General features: G+C 46.4%; 2 protein-coding genes across 11 annotated transcripts in view; one reads left to right on the top strand and one right to left on the bottom strand.

Moving 5' to 3' along the window:
* Window positions 1-14,438, top strand: part of GPM6B (glycoprotein M6B) — a 157,044-nt gene extending 142,606 nt beyond the window's left edge. For 2 of the 4 annotated variants that reach the window (XM_032620753.1, XM_032620751.1), the window contains exons 2-7: window positions 2,009-2,195; window positions 3,849-4,005; window positions 6,402-6,573; window positions 8,449-8,522; window positions 9,377-9,442; window positions 12,261-14,438. In XM_032620753.1, coding sequence (XP_032476644.1) covers window positions 2,009-2,195; window positions 3,849-4,005; window positions 6,402-6,573; window positions 8,449-8,522; window positions 9,377-9,442; window positions 12,261-12,410 — 806 coding nt within the window. In that variant the 3' untranslated portion in view covers window positions 12,411-14,438. Of the gene's footprint in view, window positions 1-1,914; window positions 2,196-3,848; window positions 4,006-6,401; window positions 6,574-8,448; window positions 8,523-9,376; window positions 9,443-10,666; window positions 11,842-12,260 lie in introns of those variants that run through there. The other 2 variants (XM_032620750.1, XM_032620752.1) reach the window with 2 other exon arrangements.
* OFD1 (OFD1 centriole and centriolar satellite protein) overlaps window positions 261-17,963 on the bottom strand; it is a 91,937-nt gene continuing 74,234 nt past the window's right edge. The window contains exons 23-29 of one of the 7 annotated variants that reach the window (XR_004348147.1): window positions 16,494-16,624; window positions 15,946-16,018; window positions 11,063-11,178; window positions 9,573-9,665; window positions 7,779-7,943; window positions 7,143-7,287; window positions 261-5,850 (exon numbers count right to left, since the gene is read on the bottom strand). Coding sequence is in view for 1 of the 7 variants with exons in the window: in XM_032620744.1 (XP_032476635.1) it covers window positions 16,588-16,624 (37 nt within the window). In the remaining 6 variants the exon portion in view is untranslated. Of the gene's footprint in view, window positions 7,288-7,778; window positions 7,944-9,572; window positions 9,666-11,062; window positions 11,179-13,941; window positions 16,625-17,963 lie in introns of those variants that run through there. The other 6 variants (XR_004348148.1, XR_004348149.1, XR_004348150.1 and 3 more) reach the window with 6 other exon arrangements.

Here is a 17,963-nt window from a genome sequence, read left to right as displayed (position 1 = left end):
GCACAGGCTCCAGACGCACAGGCTCAGCGGCCACGGCTCACGGGCCCAGCCGCTCCACGGCATGTGGGATCTTCCCGGACCAGGGCACAAACCCGTGTCCCCTGCATCGGCAGGCGGACTCTCAACCACTGCGCCACCAGGGAAGCCCCCCAGATATAACTTTGTTAGCTAGGGAAGCAGGCGTTCATCTTGTTCCTAACTTCCTCGTGGAGGCTGAGAATGGGGGAGGTGGGGAATGATACAATACAAGAGAAAAGAGGTCTGTTTTCCCTCTTATATAATGAAATACATCAAGGCCAGCGATTTTAGTTCCTCTCGATTTGGGAGCCTGGAGAGCATTTGGACTTTTAGTTGCATTCCTCTCGCTTCACCTCAGCCCCTAGAAGGTCATAGGACAAAATAAGATTGACCTCCGTCATCCTCGTTCGCAAATCTCAAGTGTCCAAAGCTCTTTGAGGTACTGACTTGCTAGTGAACGTGAACTGTACCGTGTGCTGGGTCCCATCTCGGGCAGTTTCATTAGTCCGTTTCAGGGAGGTTGGTCTTCATGAAGACAGCTGGTCATCTTTTGAAATGAAAGGCAGCACACTTTCTTATGAGGGCCCGACCTTTTTATTTTCCAGTGAACTGAAGAGAGATTGGGTAGTGAGTGTATAGTCACTGCTTGGGGTGGGTTTAAGCAAATGCTAATTTAGAATGGGATGCTCATCAAGATGGAAAAGCCTAGCTCCCGTGTTTCTCGCTGTGGTAGTCGTTCCCTGTGTACTGTAAAGGCCGTTGGGGTGAAAGAAATTTAGCCGCCTTAATGTGCTTGCCCTGAAGTCATGAACTGCTCTCGATTACCGTTTAACATCGTAATGCGTTCAGAGTTCCATTTCCCCGACAAGCCATTTATTTAAGGGTCTGGATAATGTAAACAGGGATGGGAGGTCACGAGAGGTACCGACATTATCCCGAGGCCAGCACTGCTCTACTGAAAGGTAACTGTCTCCGAACTGAAAATGTCACCTGACTGCCCCCGGGGAGGTCTTTATGGACATCTCAAGTCAAAGTTGGTTTTAAAAATGAATGAAACTCTTATTCCTCTCAAGAATGGAGCGTGAACTGTGGCTCTCTCCTTCATTTCACTTCATGGATGCTCATTTTGTCTCTCCCCTCCCCCCCACCCCGTGTTCCTTTTCCCTCTTCAGATACTTAAATGTTGTCACCCACCAGTTCGCGGTTCTTTCTTCGCTGAACGTTTCTGCTGGAGGGCAGCAGGTGGAAGCCGAGGAGGGGTGGGGGAGGACTGTGATTAAACTGCTTGTGCTGCCTGGCCCGGGGCAACATTTTTATTTAAAAGTTAAGCTAATTTCTGATATTGACATGAAACTTGAGTGGACCCACTTGAGCGGATCTGGGTGACTTGGTGCTTTTAGGGACCAACATGCCCACCACCTTTCCAAAATGATTCCCTTGATATTTTTCTGACCCCAGCAATAGTGTCATTACTGTATTTGACTCTTCCGGTTGCCCAGGAGGTCAAAGGCTCGGGGAAAGCCATTGGCTGCTGCAGAAAGAGAGAAATAGGTACCCGAAACCCCAGAAGGCTGAGGTTGGGGGGAACTTGACGGTCGCTTTTCTTCATAGAACCGCAGCCTCACTGCAGTTCTTTTGACATTGCGAGTGGGATGACTGCTGCTCCTTGAGCAGGGGGGCCCCTAACCTGACCCCGGGTCAGACAGAAACTTGTAGAATTGTGCCTCACTCCATAACTATTCGTCAGTTGGCTGCTGTGCCACTCACCCCGAGCAAATTAAGCTACACATGTCCTCTTGGAGCCCCCGAGTCCTCACCCACAGAATGTGAGATGACGACAGCTCCCCCTCTGGTCCTTGGGACGTCGAGCTGTTGTCCATAAAGCATGCGCGGGAAGATGGATGAGGCCAGCCTTCTCTGTTAATGGGTGGTCTTCACGAAGTCAGGAGTTTTGCCCGTAACAGCGGCATTTTCTCTCCTGTGGGTCCAGGCTGCTTCGAATGCTGCATCAAGTGTCTGGGAGGAGTCCCCTATGCCTCCCTCGTGGCCACCATCCTCTGCTTCTCCGGGGTCGCCTTGTTCTGTGGCTGTGGGCACGTGGCTCTCGCGGGCACCGTGGCGATCCTTGAGCAACACTTCTCCACCAACACCAGTGACCACGCCCTGCTGAGCGAGGTGTAAGTACCTGCTTCCTTTGAAGATGTATTTAAAGTGCCACCACCCCAGGAGGGTTTACAGAAAGACTGCAGTGTGCTCACCTGGGAGAAAATGGATGCTTTTCATTCACGTACCCTGGAGGCAGATAGGAAAAGGTCCGGGAGAGAAGGAAAAAGAAAGGGTCAAGAGTGCAGTGGGTGTTTGGGACCTGGGGTGGGATCTCACCAGGGTGCACACATAGGACACTCTGCACACAGTGGCCGAGGGCGACGGTGGCAATGCTGCCAATCCCCCCACCGAGAGAGTTACCGTGGTTCCCAAGTAACAGTCGCCCTCCAGTGTTGTCACAGAAAACGGCCAGCCCTGGAATGACAGGAACCCTGTGGAGGACTTAGCCCAACTTTAAGTCTACAGGAACAGGACTTGGACATTCATTCTTCAAGCAGAAGAAAACTCCCCGGGTATCCTCCAGTTAAGAGGGGACGTTGTTTGTAGGGGTTCAGCCTCAGCCTTCCCTCTCTGGAATCATTCTCTGTGGAGTCACAACAACTCCCATGCAGGGATTCTCTAACCGTGCATGTGTGACAGCAATGAATTTATTTCCTTCGTATATTTTCCCCTTGCCCTTCAGTGTTTTCTTTTTCCTTCCTTGACTACCAGGGTTTGACAGTCTTTAGATATCTTGTGATTGGAAGAAACTTTTCTACCAGACTTTTGAAAAAAGGCACGAGTGAATTTTTATGGAACAATCACGGGATCCTCTGGGAAGAGTCCTTAGGGAACTTTATTCTTTGATCTGTTCAGGAAATGATTCCAAAGAAATGAGCAGCAGTGGGGGAGGCTATAAGGAGGATTGAGCAGGACAGTGGACTCGCTGAGTGCCAAATGTGTACAAAAAAGACCAAGAGGTATTCACCGTGACTGAGCCTGGGAAAGGTGTGTTAGTTTAATTAGCTGGTGATCTCGATGAGTGGCTCTCAAACTTCCAGCAATCTTTAAAAAAATATCCCCATGTCCACGTTTCACCCCAGACTAATTAAGTCATGATCTCTGGGGAGAGGACGCAGATACCTGTTGTCTCTAAAGCTCACCAGGTAGTTCCAGTGGGCAGCCAAAGGTTGTCAGCTGCATCGGTGCTGGCTTTCATAGGACAAAATTAGATGTGAATTAACTTTTTGTATCTACTTGATATATTATCACTTGTGACATGAGAATGTCTGTGTAGAAAGCGTTTGCCCACGTTACTCCTTAAAGCAGCCCTCAGTGCTTACTTAGGGGTTTTATCAGAATAACGTTAAGCACTAGGCCTGGCTGGGAGGCATTTTGATATGGTGGAGGAACACGTCGTCCACTGAACCAGCGTTTAAATCCTGGCTGTGTGTGTATCCTTGGATGAGTGACTTTAACTCGTCAACGTCTGCATTTATAAGTAATCTCATAAGTATTGAAAGATTCCAACTGGGCCCCTGTGCAAAGGAAACTTCTCCCTTGTCTGGGAAGGTTGCTCACCTTGGAAGAAAAGCTCAGGTTGCGGTGGGCTGGGCAGGGATGCCCACCTGCAACGCCCCATGAGCCCACCGAAGCCATCAGCGGGGCAAGTGATGTCACCCTCATGGCCCCCCTCCAGAGGCCAAAAACGTCTGTTAACCACTTGGACCTTCTTCTTTTCCTAGAATACAACTGATGCAGTATGTCATCTATGGAATTGCGTCCTTTTTCTTCTTGTACGGGATCATTCTGTTGGCAGAAGGCTTCTACACCACGAGCGCAGTGAAAGAGCTGCACGGGGAGTTTAAAACAACCGCCTGTGGCCGGTGCATCAGTGGGATGGTGAGTACGAATCTCTGATGACTGATACCCAGCCAGAGCCACACCTCCACGTGTTTCTTTGTATTTGGTAAAAGCTAACAGAGTACGTGCAGAGTCCATGACAGGAGTGTCTGTTCCAACTTAGAGTGAGGAATATGAAAAAACCCTTAACATATTATTGAGGAGAAATTAAAATCTATGGCTGGTAGGATGAAATCAAGCATTTCTCTTATCAACGTCCAGATAACAAGGGTATTGAAGATTTTTCAAAGATAAAGTCCCCACTGTGAAAGGAGATAGTTTTCCTATCGTCTCACTGCTCTCCTTCATTTATCTTCGAATATGGATTGTGGCCACGAAGACTCACCCATACTATGATGAGTGGTCCCAGTCCCTCTGGCAGTGTTGACCAAGCATGCTTCCTACTAAGCACCTCGCTGGGGACTGTCCTCCAGAAGTTTAGAGCCTAAAGAGGGGGGTTAAGCCGGCTCCAGAGCCGGTCCGCCACCTGTTTTTATCCACCTATGAGCTGGGGAAAAAAAACGAAGGAATAGTATCTTAGGACACACGAAATTCTATGCCATTCTAGGTTTGATGTCCATAATAGACTTTTTGGCACCCCGCCACACCCCTTCGTTGACACGGCGTCTGCGGCCGCCGTCATGCTGTAACGGCAGCGCTGAGGAGTGTCTGTGACCGCACGTGGCCTGCGGAGCCTGACCCGTCCCCTCTCGGGCCTCTTGCAGGCACTGTTTGCTGACCTCTGGTCTAGAGGAGGACAGAGCCTAAAAGGGGCTCGTTAAGAGGCAGGGTTAGAAAGTGCCGTTTCACAGAAGGAAAGTCCGGGGTGGAGGGAGAGGTGGGAAAGGGGCGTTCGTGGAGTTTGATTTGGGGCGTGTTGAAGTGCAGCTCGTGATAGCCTGGGCCGAGCAGCTGGCTGGCGTTTGAGCAAGTGGTCGGATGTGATGAAAACACTTGGGGAGTTGAGAGAGACGTGCTCCCACAGAGGCAGAACGCCCAGGCTGGCTGAGGAAGGCAGGAAGGAAGGCAGGAAGATACGCACCCTCGCTGCGGGGCCGTGGCTCCCAGGGGGCACCGACTGAGCTCTCTGCTGTCACGAGGTAAGGACGCAGAGCCTGTCTTAAAAGACACGGAGTGCCCAGTGTTCCTAAAAATCCTCAAGGGAGGCACAGAGAGTGTACGTACTTCTTTGGGCCCAGACGGGAGCCCAGGTAGGAAGGGGCTGGGAGAGCATGCGCTCGTTCCTGCGAGCAGCAGTAGAGCTGTGGGCCCAGGGCCGGGGGTGGGGGGGGGGGGGGCCCAGGGAGGGCGGCAGCGGCACCCGGCGTGGAGGAGGAGGATCCAGCCTGAGCAGAGCAGCCCGGAGCAGAGGCGCTGCGGCCTGGCTGGCAGGGGAGGCCGGAGCCCAGAGGAGGGAAGGGATGCTGCTGCGGAGAGCAGACCGCGGCCAGATCGGGAAAGGCTTGGGCTGCCGGGCTGGGAATGACATCGAAAGACAGGTAGGCTGTGACGGGACCACGCACAGGGGCAGCAACTGGAGGAAGGTGAGCAAGAGGGCATCGATCGCGAGACTCCGGGCTCGTGGGGAGTGAGAGCACAGAAGGGAGCACAGAGGCGAAGCCTGCGGGCGAGGCGGGCTCCGGGTCGGTGCGCGTTCTGAAAATATCAGACCCACAGCGTTTTTGAAACAGCCTTTTCAAAGCTCTCTGAAAAGCGGTAGTCCAAGCAGTTCAAGAAGAAAGGAAAGCCGTAAGATCCTGTTCCTGGGTGAAATCGCCCATGGCAGCACGTGGGCCAGCACGATGAAGCCTCTTCCCGCGGCCATCGCTGCTGTGGATCTTAAAGCTGAAAAACACGACAGAACAAAACTAGAGGGAAATGAGCATTTTATCAGGTCCCCTGTGCACGAAGCTTGTGATCACGGCGATTGTAAACGTAGTGAAGGTGCAAGCATCTAGTGCTTTTTAGTAATTTCGCAGGATCATGAAACTAGCCAAGTTCCTTTGGGGAAAGGGCTTCCTGTAGCAATGGCTGTTCTACGGCCCATCCATTATGTAAAAGAAAGGGAATTTAGGAAACTGGTACGGAGTTATAATTCAGTGGCCGGTGAAAGCCTCCAGCCAGTGGTGTTTAGGAGGAGTGCCTGGAGGAGGCCCTGTCACCAACTAGCTCTGTGACCTTGGACAAGGGAGATCCTCTCATGGCCACTCACGTCCTTGCTAAAAGAGGGACCCGCGAAGTTCCAAGACTTCCCTTGTCACTGCCGTGGTCCAGGCGGTGCTCTGACCGCGTCCCACAGGTTCGGTATCGGCCAGGAAATGCGTCATCACTCCTCCCGGGGGATGTGCTTTGCCCTGGTCCGTGACGATTCTTTCTCCTCCTCCTTTTTGGCCTAGTTCGTCTTCCTCACCTATGTGCTGGGAGTGGCCTGGCTGGGTGTGTTTGGCTTCTCTGCGGTGCCCGTGTTTATGTTCTACAACATATGGTCAACCTGTGAAGTCATCAAGTCCCCCCAGACCAACGGGACAGCCGGGGTGGAGCAGATCTGCGTGGACATCCGGCAATACGGTACTTCCTTTTCGTCTCCTCGATTCATTGGTATCCTCTTGTGCATGTGTCTGGGCCTGAGTTATTTACATGGGCGTCTAAGCATCCAGGTGGGTTTCATCCCTTCTGTTGGAAGAGGTTATTATACTCTTTCCCTCAATGTGCTCCACTCTGTCCCTCGATGTGCTCCATTTTCTGGATGGAAACAGCAGTTAGGCTCTAAAGGGTCATTCAAAACTGTTATATTTGCTAGTTCAGGGTACAGTAAAAGAAACTTTTTATAATGCAGTTCAATCAAAAAAGACGTGTGGATATCCACTCTAAAAAGAGTATATATTTTTCCTTCAACTTCTTTTCGGTTTTGTACCATCCAGTTTTCCATCCAGAACACCGCATGCATTGTATAATCCAGTTACTCTGCACATTCACCTCTTTAAATCAGGTCTTTTTTAAATGACCATATTGCTTTAACATTGAAAAGCAAAACATAAAATCCAGGTGTATTTTGAAGTCATCAGAAGGTACTCTGTCAAAGCCAGCTGTTGGAAAAAACCTGTTCACACGTATTTTCTAATGAGTGGGATCCTTACCCTCGGCAGCGAAGCAGGCCACAGAAGGGGCCAGGGCGCCTCCTGTCCATCACTGTAGACCCGACTTCCCTGCTGAGGGAGAGAAGGCAGTTTCAGTAGTGCTTCTGGCCAGGATGGTAGGAAATCCTGTTCTTGGCAGAAACAACTAGGAGGAAGGGAAGAGCTTTTCATTAGAACTGAAGAGGAAATCATTGTTCTTTCAGAGGTTTTCTGCTTCTTATTTTTCCTGTCTGGCTTCTCCTCAGCATCTTACCTTGAACCATAATACGAAACTCACCTAAAATTGCCCATCGGACTAATCTCTTCTCATAGAGCCAAAGGCTCACCCACACTGTTCTTTAGTCTCTGTTTTCAGTCCATCCTAAAGTTGATTGCTAACGTATTTGTAAGTGAATATCTAGACGCATATATCATTTCCCTCTTCTTAAATATTCACTACAAATGTTTGGTCATCATTTTTTAAAATGTTCTAGATTTGAAACCAGTAGTTTCGTTTCCCATTCCTCTGAAGCAGAAAGACTTACTGTTGCTCCATAGCCAAGACGGAAGGAATAAGGAGTGTTTTGTTAAAATCCTCCTTCCTTATTACCGCCTGGGCGAAGGAGAACTTGCCCCATGTCAGATTTAAGCACACACCTAGGCGTTAACGGCAGAAAGGGCAGCAGCAGCCGAGTGGACGAGGTGCCTGCAGAGGTGAGCTGGGTCCAGTGAGAGACACCACGGGCCGCGCTCTCTGTGCGGAAGGACAGTGGTTTTCCAGGTTTCCAATTGGAGCTTCAATCCAGAAGCATTTCCGAGATACTTGTAAAACACAACAAAAATGAATAGAAAAGCAAAGACACACATACAAAATGGAAACCCAAACTCTAGAACATAATTACTCTGTCGAATGGCCGTGAACCTTTCTGAGCACAGCCTCCCAGTTTCAGAACGGATCTTGGGGTGGACCACTGACATCAAGCTTGAGGGGTGAGGCCGCAGACCATGAAATTCAGGGGGAGATGTGTTGGTTTGGCTTCAGGAGGAGGAAATGCCTGTGAGGGGGGGTTGTCCTGCGGCTGTTGAACTAGAGTTCAGGACTGTCAGCTCAACTAAGCAAAGCAGAATTCATAGGGGAAAGAATTGAGTTGTCTGATTCTCCTATGGACTAGTTAGTTGACTTTGCTCTTGCCCTGTTGTCCAAATAGGACTTTTTATCCCCAAAAGCTTGTTCTACAGGGAGCAGGTACATCAGTTGTTGAAGAACTCAGGCCCGCTGAGAGCAGGGGCGCTGGACTTTGCACTAATCACGGGATTCGCTTCTCAGGTATCATTCCTTGGAATGCTTTCCCAGGAAGAATATGTGGCTCGGCCCTGGAGAACATCTGCAACACCAATGAGGTAAACCCCGCCCCCTCAGCGGGCTCCTAGATGACCACTGGGCAAAAGAGGCTGAGCGAAGGGGTTCTCCTAGGGACAAAGAGCGAGAGAGGGCTCTCTGCCTCCCTTTTTGACCTGGAAAATGGCCCTGGTCCATGGCCCAGCCCACTGAGGGAGGAGCCTGCGCCATCAGAGAGCTTTCTCTTTTGGCAATAATTCGAGAGTGAGCCCAGTTGTAGATTCTCCTCTTTCACCTTCAGATAGTGTTTCAAAGTAGGACACTTGTCACAGAACCAAGGTAAATTTTCATAGAGAAGATTGCCCTGAATTTGTCGTATACAAGCACATTTTTATACATTGGCACTTCGTCTCACGTTTCCAGACGGAGTTGCTCCTATTTCTTGTTCATCCTTAATTGGCAATAAATCCTGACACACTATGATTTAAAATCTCTCTGCCCTAGAATAGTCTTTAGGCAGTGGTTTATAACTGTTTATAAAAGCAGATTCTCAAATGCACTCGTGGAAGCTTGCATACTCAAGAGAATCCTGACATGCCTTTGGAAGCCGCGAGCAACTGAGACCGGCAGGGCCCGCCGACCTGGCTGCTCTGCGTGTATGTCCGGGATCAGACTGCAGGCACGCCGGCGCAGTATCATAGCCTGACGCCGGGGCCCAGCCCCCAGCTTCTCCGCTGTAAGGGGTCTGGGGTCCAGCCTGGGCCGCAGGAAGTTTGGAAAGCCCCGCAGGTGATTCCAGCACGTGCCCAGCCTTCACAAAACAGCCCTAGAGGAGAAAGAGGGAGCTGCGGCCGGATCGGGGGAGGCCATTTCTTTCCACATAAAATGCTAACGTTGGCGCCCTGTTCTTTCCTAGTTCTACATGTCCTATCACCTGTTTATCGTGGCCTGTGCCGGAGCTGGCGCCACCGTCATTGCCTTGGTGAGTACTGGCCCCAGGACGGGCCTAGTGCAGTCCCCCACTTCCCTGCACTCACTCTAATAACAGATTTCCCTTCCAGCCAACAAGCCTGGGACTTGACCTCGGTTCAGTTTCCCCTGTGTAGACTTACCCCATGTCTAGACTGCAGGAAGTACGAGGTGGTGGTCTAGGCGTCCATGGTGGGTGATGCAGTTTGGATTCTGTGGCAAGAATCAGTTTGCTTCTGTTTAAAGAAAGACATCTTACTGAGTATATACTGCCGACTGCTGAACAGCACTGTAACTCAAACCTGAACGAAGCTTAACACACGTGCTTTCTCTGTGAGGCCCCTCGCCGCCTTCCTGTGCTTAGGGACCCTAGCCAGCCCTGCAGCATGCCGATGAGGGAATGTGTAAAGAGCGAAATCACAGAAATGCAAACTCCGTGGCACTAAATAGAGGACGAAAAGGACGCTGGTTTACAGCCCGAGAGTTGCCACAAGAAGGCAGAGTGGTGCCTTGGTTGCCTCAGCTTTTCCCCCACTCTGCATGTCCGAACGGCCATGGCAGTGCCCTGAGTCCTGACCTGGGAGTTACAGAGAAATTTTAGCACCAAGGCAAATTCACACATAGGGAGGGTGCAACCACACAGGTGTATGTATGTTTGTTTGTGTGTTTGTGTGTGTGTGTATATAACATTTGGGAGGGCTGGGTTTGTGGTGTCGAGAAATCTAAGACTCGTAGAGAAGAGGGGAAAATCTCATGTGCTCGGAAATGAGTCCTTCCCAGTTTTTCCAACCTTGACGTCATCCCTTCCCCTTCCAGCCAGGGAAAGAAAGAACCACCGGCTACATCACTGGGGTGACCTGTTCTCTTCACTGAGCAACAGGCAGGCACAGGACTAACAGCTGCTGAGTGGGCAGCGTGGGAAAGAACGAGGGGAAACAGGGCTCTTACCCTCATCTTTCTCATGCTGCTCGCCCAGCTCTGTTATTTTTTAAATACATCCAGTCTTTTTCATAAACGTACTGACGGGAGGGCAGACGACTTACTTATATGTGAAATGCCAAATAGGAACTTGTGTGTGTGCCAGCTATGAAAAATCTCCTCTTACGATTATAACTGGGAAAAAAGCAGCACGCCGTAGGCTCTGAGCTGGCACTCATCCCCACCCGAGCTTAGAAGCGTCAGGGCACCGGCCCTCATTGCCTGTATCTTACTGTCCTGTTCTGTTCTCTTCCACCAGCTGATCTACATGATGGCTACTACATATAACTATGCGGTTTTGAAGTTTAAGAGTCGGGAAGATTGCTGCACTAAGTTCTAAATTGCATAAGGCCAATAAGGAGCTTTAGAGAGCTATACGCGGTAGCATGAAGTATCACTGACCCCCAGACTAAAGCAGAGCCTAGGTTTCTGCAGTTTTGTTCTAGTAATTTGTAAATCGCTTTAGTCAACTCGTTGTGCATGGTAGATTAATGAAATGACTTACCGTCCATGAACTACAAAATAATGAGATCTGGCTCTTTCCACCTTTTGGAAAGGATTCACTTATGTACTGACATTGGTGAGCAGCCACTGAAAAACTGAACCGAAACTACTTTGGGCAGTAGTATCTCTAAGTATTAAAACTTTGGAATACCTGCATTTTCCTTTATTTTTGCTTGTCTGATAACCAATTTCAGTGATGAAAACAAGCGCTGAAGATGCAGCAGAGGAGAACCGTTTTCATGGGGATTTGGTCTTGGCAGACTCTGTCTGGAAAATATTTTACAAACAGTCTAAATTTGAGTAGGACATTATTCTAAATTTGAGTACAACATTTTCTTTATGATTACAGGGCTCACCACCCAATAAATGCCCCTCAAGTAAGCTGTTTTTCTTCAAGTTTTCGTCGGCTTATTTGGTATCTCTAAAAAGACGATTTGTATGTAGTTTTATTTTTACACAACGCCATCAGTCCTTTCAGAGCCCCCAGAATTGATAACCTCAGAGTGCTGGCTTTGGGTGAGTAGTAACTGATGCCTCATAGCCACTTCTCAAACTGCACGTAAGAGTTTATAATGGGGAGAGTAATTGTGCTTGGATCGGAAAGTCTCAAATATGGCGAGAAGGAACTTGTATATAATATAAGGAACTTGAGATGTAGGTGTTGCAGGAAAGATGAGGAAAAGAAGCGGGAAAGAAGTGTTTGCCACATCAACTGTAAAGAATGATAATAAAGATTCTGACATTTTGTGAAATGAAATCATGGCAGTTATAAAGTGAAAACTGTAGTTGCACTACCAAAAATGTGTTAACAGAGAGACTGCATGCTGAGCTTCTAGTTCTTAATTTTGGTATTGACATTCACTTCATTTTTACATGTTAAAGATGTAGTTTTATATTATTTACTCAAAATAAACATTGTTCACACTTTCAGGCCTTTGGGGGAATTATTTCTATCCACGGATAGATAGGAAAGCTAGATCTTTGCACAACACTGATTCTAAAATAACCCCACAGCGTGTTCCTGAACCTCTGCCTTAAAGTTACCCTCAAAATGGTAAAAAGCGCCCTGTCGTATTTCACTTTTGCCTTTTCTTAACAGTAACTTCTTTGGCCATTTTTTCCAAGTTCATTATGTTTGTGTGTGTACTAACTTTTCCTCAGCCTCTTACTGTGAAGCGTCTTAGCAGAGCATGCGCTCAGTCTCCGATGCCTCTGATTGATAGCAGAAGGAGTATTAATACGGAATAACCACCTCTCCCTTTTTCCAGTACAGAGCGTCTAATCTACCTCGCAGCTCGCTTTGCCTTCTCACATGCTCACTAGCCATCATGCTCACCCTTCTTTTCCAGATCCACTTCCTCATGATACTGTCTTCTAACTGGGCTTACTTAAAGGATGCAAGCAAAATGCAGGCTTACCAGGATATCAAAGCAAAGGAAGAACAGGAACTGCAAGATATCCAGTCTCGGTCAAAAGAACAACTCAATTCTTACACATAAATGTTTGCCAGAGGGTCTCAGCCGACGAATTTACAGCTGACAAATCATCAGACAGCTGCTCTGCAGTACAGATGTGTACCCCACCAAACAAACTCACGTAGAAGTCCAAACAAACACTTCACTGTCTGTCTCAAGCTGCTGGGATGTATTTCTAGGAAAACCTTCCAGTAGGTAAATCTTTTTCTTTAGAACAGATACTGGAGGTTTCATGGGAGCCATTTTAAAAGGCAACACTTTGAAAAAATGAGCGTTCATCATCCGTTTGAAAATCTGTGGCCTGTTCACGATCCTACCAGGACAGGCTGTGAGAATACATCATACCCCTATCTATCTTGATAGGGACCATGCCATACCAGCATCAGGGGGTGTGACCATCCGTTCTCAAATAGATAAATGTATCTAAAACAGGAGATAAAGTGGAATTGATGTGAAGTTCCATTTCTGACAGACAGCTGACATTTATGAAGCTGCGGCTCAAAGATAAAGTGATCCTTACAATTGACCTTTTTTAAAAAATTTTTAAAAATAATAGCTGACCTCTGCACCCGCAGGACGTATTAATTTCCTGATCCAATCAGAAATCCTTTTTTCCCAAGAATGTTAAAATGAGCCCACTCTAATAATTCTGCTACACCGAGCATGGAAGAAGCCGGATTTCAACTGACAAACTTTCCAGAATCAACTTTCCAGAATCAGTTTTATAATAGATTTCATTTTAATAAAGTGACCCAGTTGTCATCATTCTTGAGAAATGTCAGCTCTGCCTTAATGAGTATTTGCTTTAAATTTCTAAGAACAACAGGCAACCCCAAATCCTTCATAGAATTTTGTTCCACAAGTGTTTTTCTTCATGGAGAAAAGTGTTACCTTATTAAAATGACCACCACTCAAAACCGTTTTTACGTGGTCTGAATAGTGAGTTTACAGTTTCATACCAACTATATAGCTAAAACCGAATGACCAACAGACCGCACAACACCTACTTTTATACACTTGAATACTGAAGTAATTTCAATTAGGGTTGGTATTTATTTCACTTTTTCTTATCTAAATCTTAGTTTCCTGGAATAATAAAGTTCAGTGTTCAGCAAAAAAAAAAAAAACCCCAAAAAACCCCCCACAAAAACAACAACAAAACCCAACTGCTTGAGTTTTAAGCCATCTTCGAAAGAAACTTGCCTTCTAAATCATTGTGTTTCAGAACACTAAGTGACTATAGGTATCGAGTATTAGTGATGGTAAACTTTGTGTTGTTCTTTAGGAAATGATACATATAACTGTTGGGTGCATTAGTGCTTTTCAAAGGGGGCTGCATAATATAGGGTTAACTATGTATATTCATGTTAAGAATTAACTTGTGGTTTGGCCGTTTCCTGGATTTTAAAACGTATCCATGTGCAGAAATGTGTTAAAATGAGAGGAAGCATACCTTTATCAGATGCTATTAAAATTGAGCATCAAGTATAATAGTTCATTTGGATTCTTTTTGTCGGTGGTGTTAATGCCTAAAAAAATGCCTATTGGGATCTTGACTTTTTTTTTTTTTTAATTGGGAGACATTCTCTTCTGTGTAGAACAGTTGTTCCAGAATAGCTTGGTGTTTTGTTTTCCTGTTGCATGACAGACTTAAATATTTTTTCCAGCAGTGGAGGTGCTGTTTTGAGTCCAGTGTTCTAGAAGAGGCAGTGTCTAAAGCCTAATTTTACTTTTCTAATTCTGGTAGCCATTACCAGGAATTTTTGAAAGTTTTGTTTAAGTAGTCTAATATTTTTTATGTAAAGAGCATTAAATTTTGCTATGTATAAATTTTTGTAACCTAACAGTGAATCAATATTTTCTATCAGTGCCAAGGGCTTCCTGTAGTTCAAGTGTTACAATAAATATTTGTAGATAATAGTCAGTACTTGTGTATGCTTATTTTAAAGATCTATTTAGGTGGCAATAGCTGTGGATGTATTAAGAGAAATGAAATAAAAATTATAGCTTCACTCACTTGCCTTTTTACCATACATAAATAGTGTCCTTCTCTGTCCTCGGTATGGTGTCATTTTTAAACAGTGTGCGTAATCAAGATTCCACATTTGTATGGAGATCAAGTTTCTAACTGCTACATGTTTCATTTCTGACGGAAACCTCTTTTAAAGCAAGAGCAATTTGAGAAACCACCGTAACCCACGGGCCTGTATTTTACATCAAGTGCCACTCACACTTTAGTATATAATTTTTCTGACTAGCTTCATACTTGGTTATGGGATTAACACAAAGCTTTAAGTTCGGGGAAAGTGGAAACAATGAGGAACCTTCATAAAGGTCCATGTCCCATTGGCTGTTTTACAAACCCACGATCTAGACGTCTACTCCACAGCAGGGTCCTCGTGTGTACAGCACAGGGAACTATACTCACTATTTTGTAATAAACTGTAAGGGCAAAGAGTCTGAGGAAGAGTAGATATACATAGATATGTACAACTAAATCAATTTGCTGTATGCCTGAAACACAGCACTGTAGATCAACTGTACTTCAATTAAAAAACTACTGAGAGGGCTTCCCTGGTGGCGCAGTTGTTGAGAGTCTGCCTGCCGATGCAGGGGACACGGGTTCGTGCCCCGGTCCGGGAAGATCCCACATGCCGCGGAGCGGCTGGGCCCGTGAGCCGTGGCCACTGAGCCTGCGTGTCCGGAGCCTGTGCTCCGCAACGGGAGAGGCCACAGCAGTGAGAGGCCCACACACCGCAAAAAATAGATAAAAAAAAATAAAATAAAATAAAAAAAACTACTGAGAGAACAACTATTTACAGCGAACAGCCATTCGCTAAAGCAACAGAGCTAAATTTGTTACTTAGTATTTCATTTTATCATCTCTTATCTGTCAGCATGACTATACATTTGGACTTTGCACAGCTGACCTTTCTTAGCTATCGACACACTGACGTTTCTCACTGAGGTGCTGCCTCCGGTCATCGCCCTTGATTCACGCTCAGCAGGAGAGCCAGCAGGAGCGCAAGCAGTACACCGTTGGTCACACTGCTTTAATACCTTCTGTTTATGGAGCACTGTGTGCAGTTATGAAGTTACAGAAGACCACACGCACTATCTTAATTACTGACAGCAATCCTGCCACAAAATATAGCAACTCCGGGAGGGTGAAGTAGAGACTTTTCCATTGCTCTAGTTAGACCTTGTGCAACTTGATGTTTAAGAAATGAAAATCAAGTCAGAATTATACAGGAGGGACCTACTCATGTAAACACCAACAAGCAAAATACTTTAAGTCCATTAAAGAGTGATGACCGAAGTTTCCACAATAGAAGTTTTGAAAAAAATCCTTTTAGGGCTTTCTAATACTACTCTACTCCTAATCCAAGCTAACCTCAGACACTTTGGGTTCAGTTCCAGACCACTGCAATACGGCGACTATCACAGAGTAACGTGAATTTTTTGGTTTCCCAGTGCATATAAAAGTTATGTTTACACTATACTGTGTAGCCTAGTAGCACGTGCAGTAACATTAGGTCTAAAAAAACAACATACATACCTTAATTAAAAGAGACTGCATTGCCAAAAATGCTATCCGTCATCTGAGACTTCAGCAAGTGGTCATCTTCTTGCTAGTGGACGGTTTGAAATACTGTTAGACTTACCAAAATGTGACACAAAGACACAATGTGAGCAGATGCCCATTGGAAAACAAGCACCGATAGACTTGCTCGACACAGGGTTGCCACAGACCATCAATTTGTAAAAATCATAGTATCTGTGACACGCGATAAAGCAAAGCGCAATAAAACGAGGCCTGCCCGTACTAGGATTTAAAAGAGGCGATCCGCTTTGTTATTACTTATCTTTTCCTAAATGGTGGCAGCTTTTGCCAGCTAGTGCAGGGCTAATTTGTTCTTGGGAGTTTGTGAAAAATTACAGATTTAAGGTAACTTTGCAAAATGCGTATTAGGATGAGTAAAACTACAGAAAGTTTTAAGGAAAGAAAAATACAAATAGAGGTCAGTCAGGTTTGGCAAAGAACGTTCTTTTTCTAAACTGCCCCTCAACCTTCCCGTTTTGATATTTAAACTTTATTGTACCTACCTGGGGAAGACTTAAACAGACTCCGTTCAGGGGGTCTTGCGGAGGCAGCAGCAGGCAGCCTGCAGGGGAGTGGCTCACATTTCAAAAGCTGTATTCACAGGCTTCCCGAGATGATACAGCCGTCTGAAATGCTACATAGAGAGATGACTCACTTTTCTTTAAACAGACTCTAACCTCATATGGAGTGTTAAGATGACTACTTAGGCTTATATGTGCAATCTAAAAAAAAGGGTACCAGTGAACTTATTTACAAAACAGACATTGGTAACTGTAAGTTTGTTTTCTAAGGGGAAAGGCTGGGGGGAGGGATGAATTAGGAGCTTGGGATTAACATATACACACTACTATACAGAAAATAGGTAACTAATCAGGACCTACTGTACAGCACAGGGAACTCTACTCAATACTCTGTAATGGCCTATATGGGAAAAGAATCTAAAAGAAAAAGAAAAACCAGTGGATATGTGTATATGTATAACTGATTCACTTCGCTGTATATCTGAAACAGCATTGTAAATCAACTATACTCCAATAAAAATTAAAAAACCAAACTACTACTTAGAATTTAAGTTGACTGACAGAAAAACAAAATGAAGCTACCAAACCCCAAGCTAGAAAACTGAAAGAATACATTATTTAGACAAGGCCTATGAAAATATAAGCTGGGGGGAAAAGTGAGTAATACTAGAAAGTGTTAAAAACTTATCTGAGAAGGGCTTCCCTGGTGGCGCAGTGGTTAAGAATCCGCCTGCCGATGCAGGGGACACACGTTCGAGCCCTGGTCTGGGAAGATCCCACATGCCGCGGAGCAACTAAGCCCGTGAGCCACAACTACTGAGCCTGCGTTCTAGAGCCCGTGAGCCACAACTACTGAAGACCGTGTTCCTAGAGCCCATGCTCCGCAACAAGAGAAGCCACCACAATGAGAAGCCCACACACCACAATGAAGAGTAGCCCCCGCTGGCCGCAACTAGAGAAAGCCTGCTGGCAGTAACAAAGACCCAGTGCAGCCAAAAATAAATACATTTAAAAAGGGGCTTCCCTGGTGGCGCAGTGGTTGAGAGTCCGCCTGCCGATGCAGTGAACACGGGTTCGTGCCCCCGGTCCGGGAAGGTCCCACGTGCCGCGTAGCGGCTCGGCCCGTGAGCCATGGCCGCTGAGCCTGCGCATCCGGAGCCTGTGCTCTGCAACGGGAGAGGCCACAACAGTGAGAGGCCCGCGTACCCCAAAAATAAATAAATAAAAAATAAAAAAATGATGATAAAAAAAAGTTATCTGAGGGTTTAGGTCTAAGACAGTGACCTAGGAGGCTGCTGAACTCCCCCTCCTCCCATGGACACACCGAATATACCACCGCACACTGAGCGAGTTTTTCTGAAAGAAAGAAGAAAAACTAGCTGAGCTACTCTTACACATCTAGCAAACAAGAAAATACCCACATCGAAACGGACAGGAAAGGCTCAGACATAC

The sequence above is a fragment of the Phocoena sinus genome, chromosome X, assembly GCF_008692025.1.
Source record: "Phocoena sinus isolate mPhoSin1 chromosome X, mPhoSin1.pri, whole genome shotgun sequence".
NCBI classification, from domain to species: domain Eukaryota; kingdom Metazoa; phylum Chordata; class Mammalia; order Artiodactyla; family Phocoenidae; genus Phocoena; species Phocoena sinus.
The sequence above is the reverse complement of the archived record's forward strand: the minus strand, read 5'-3'. Positions and strand labels throughout refer to the sequence as shown.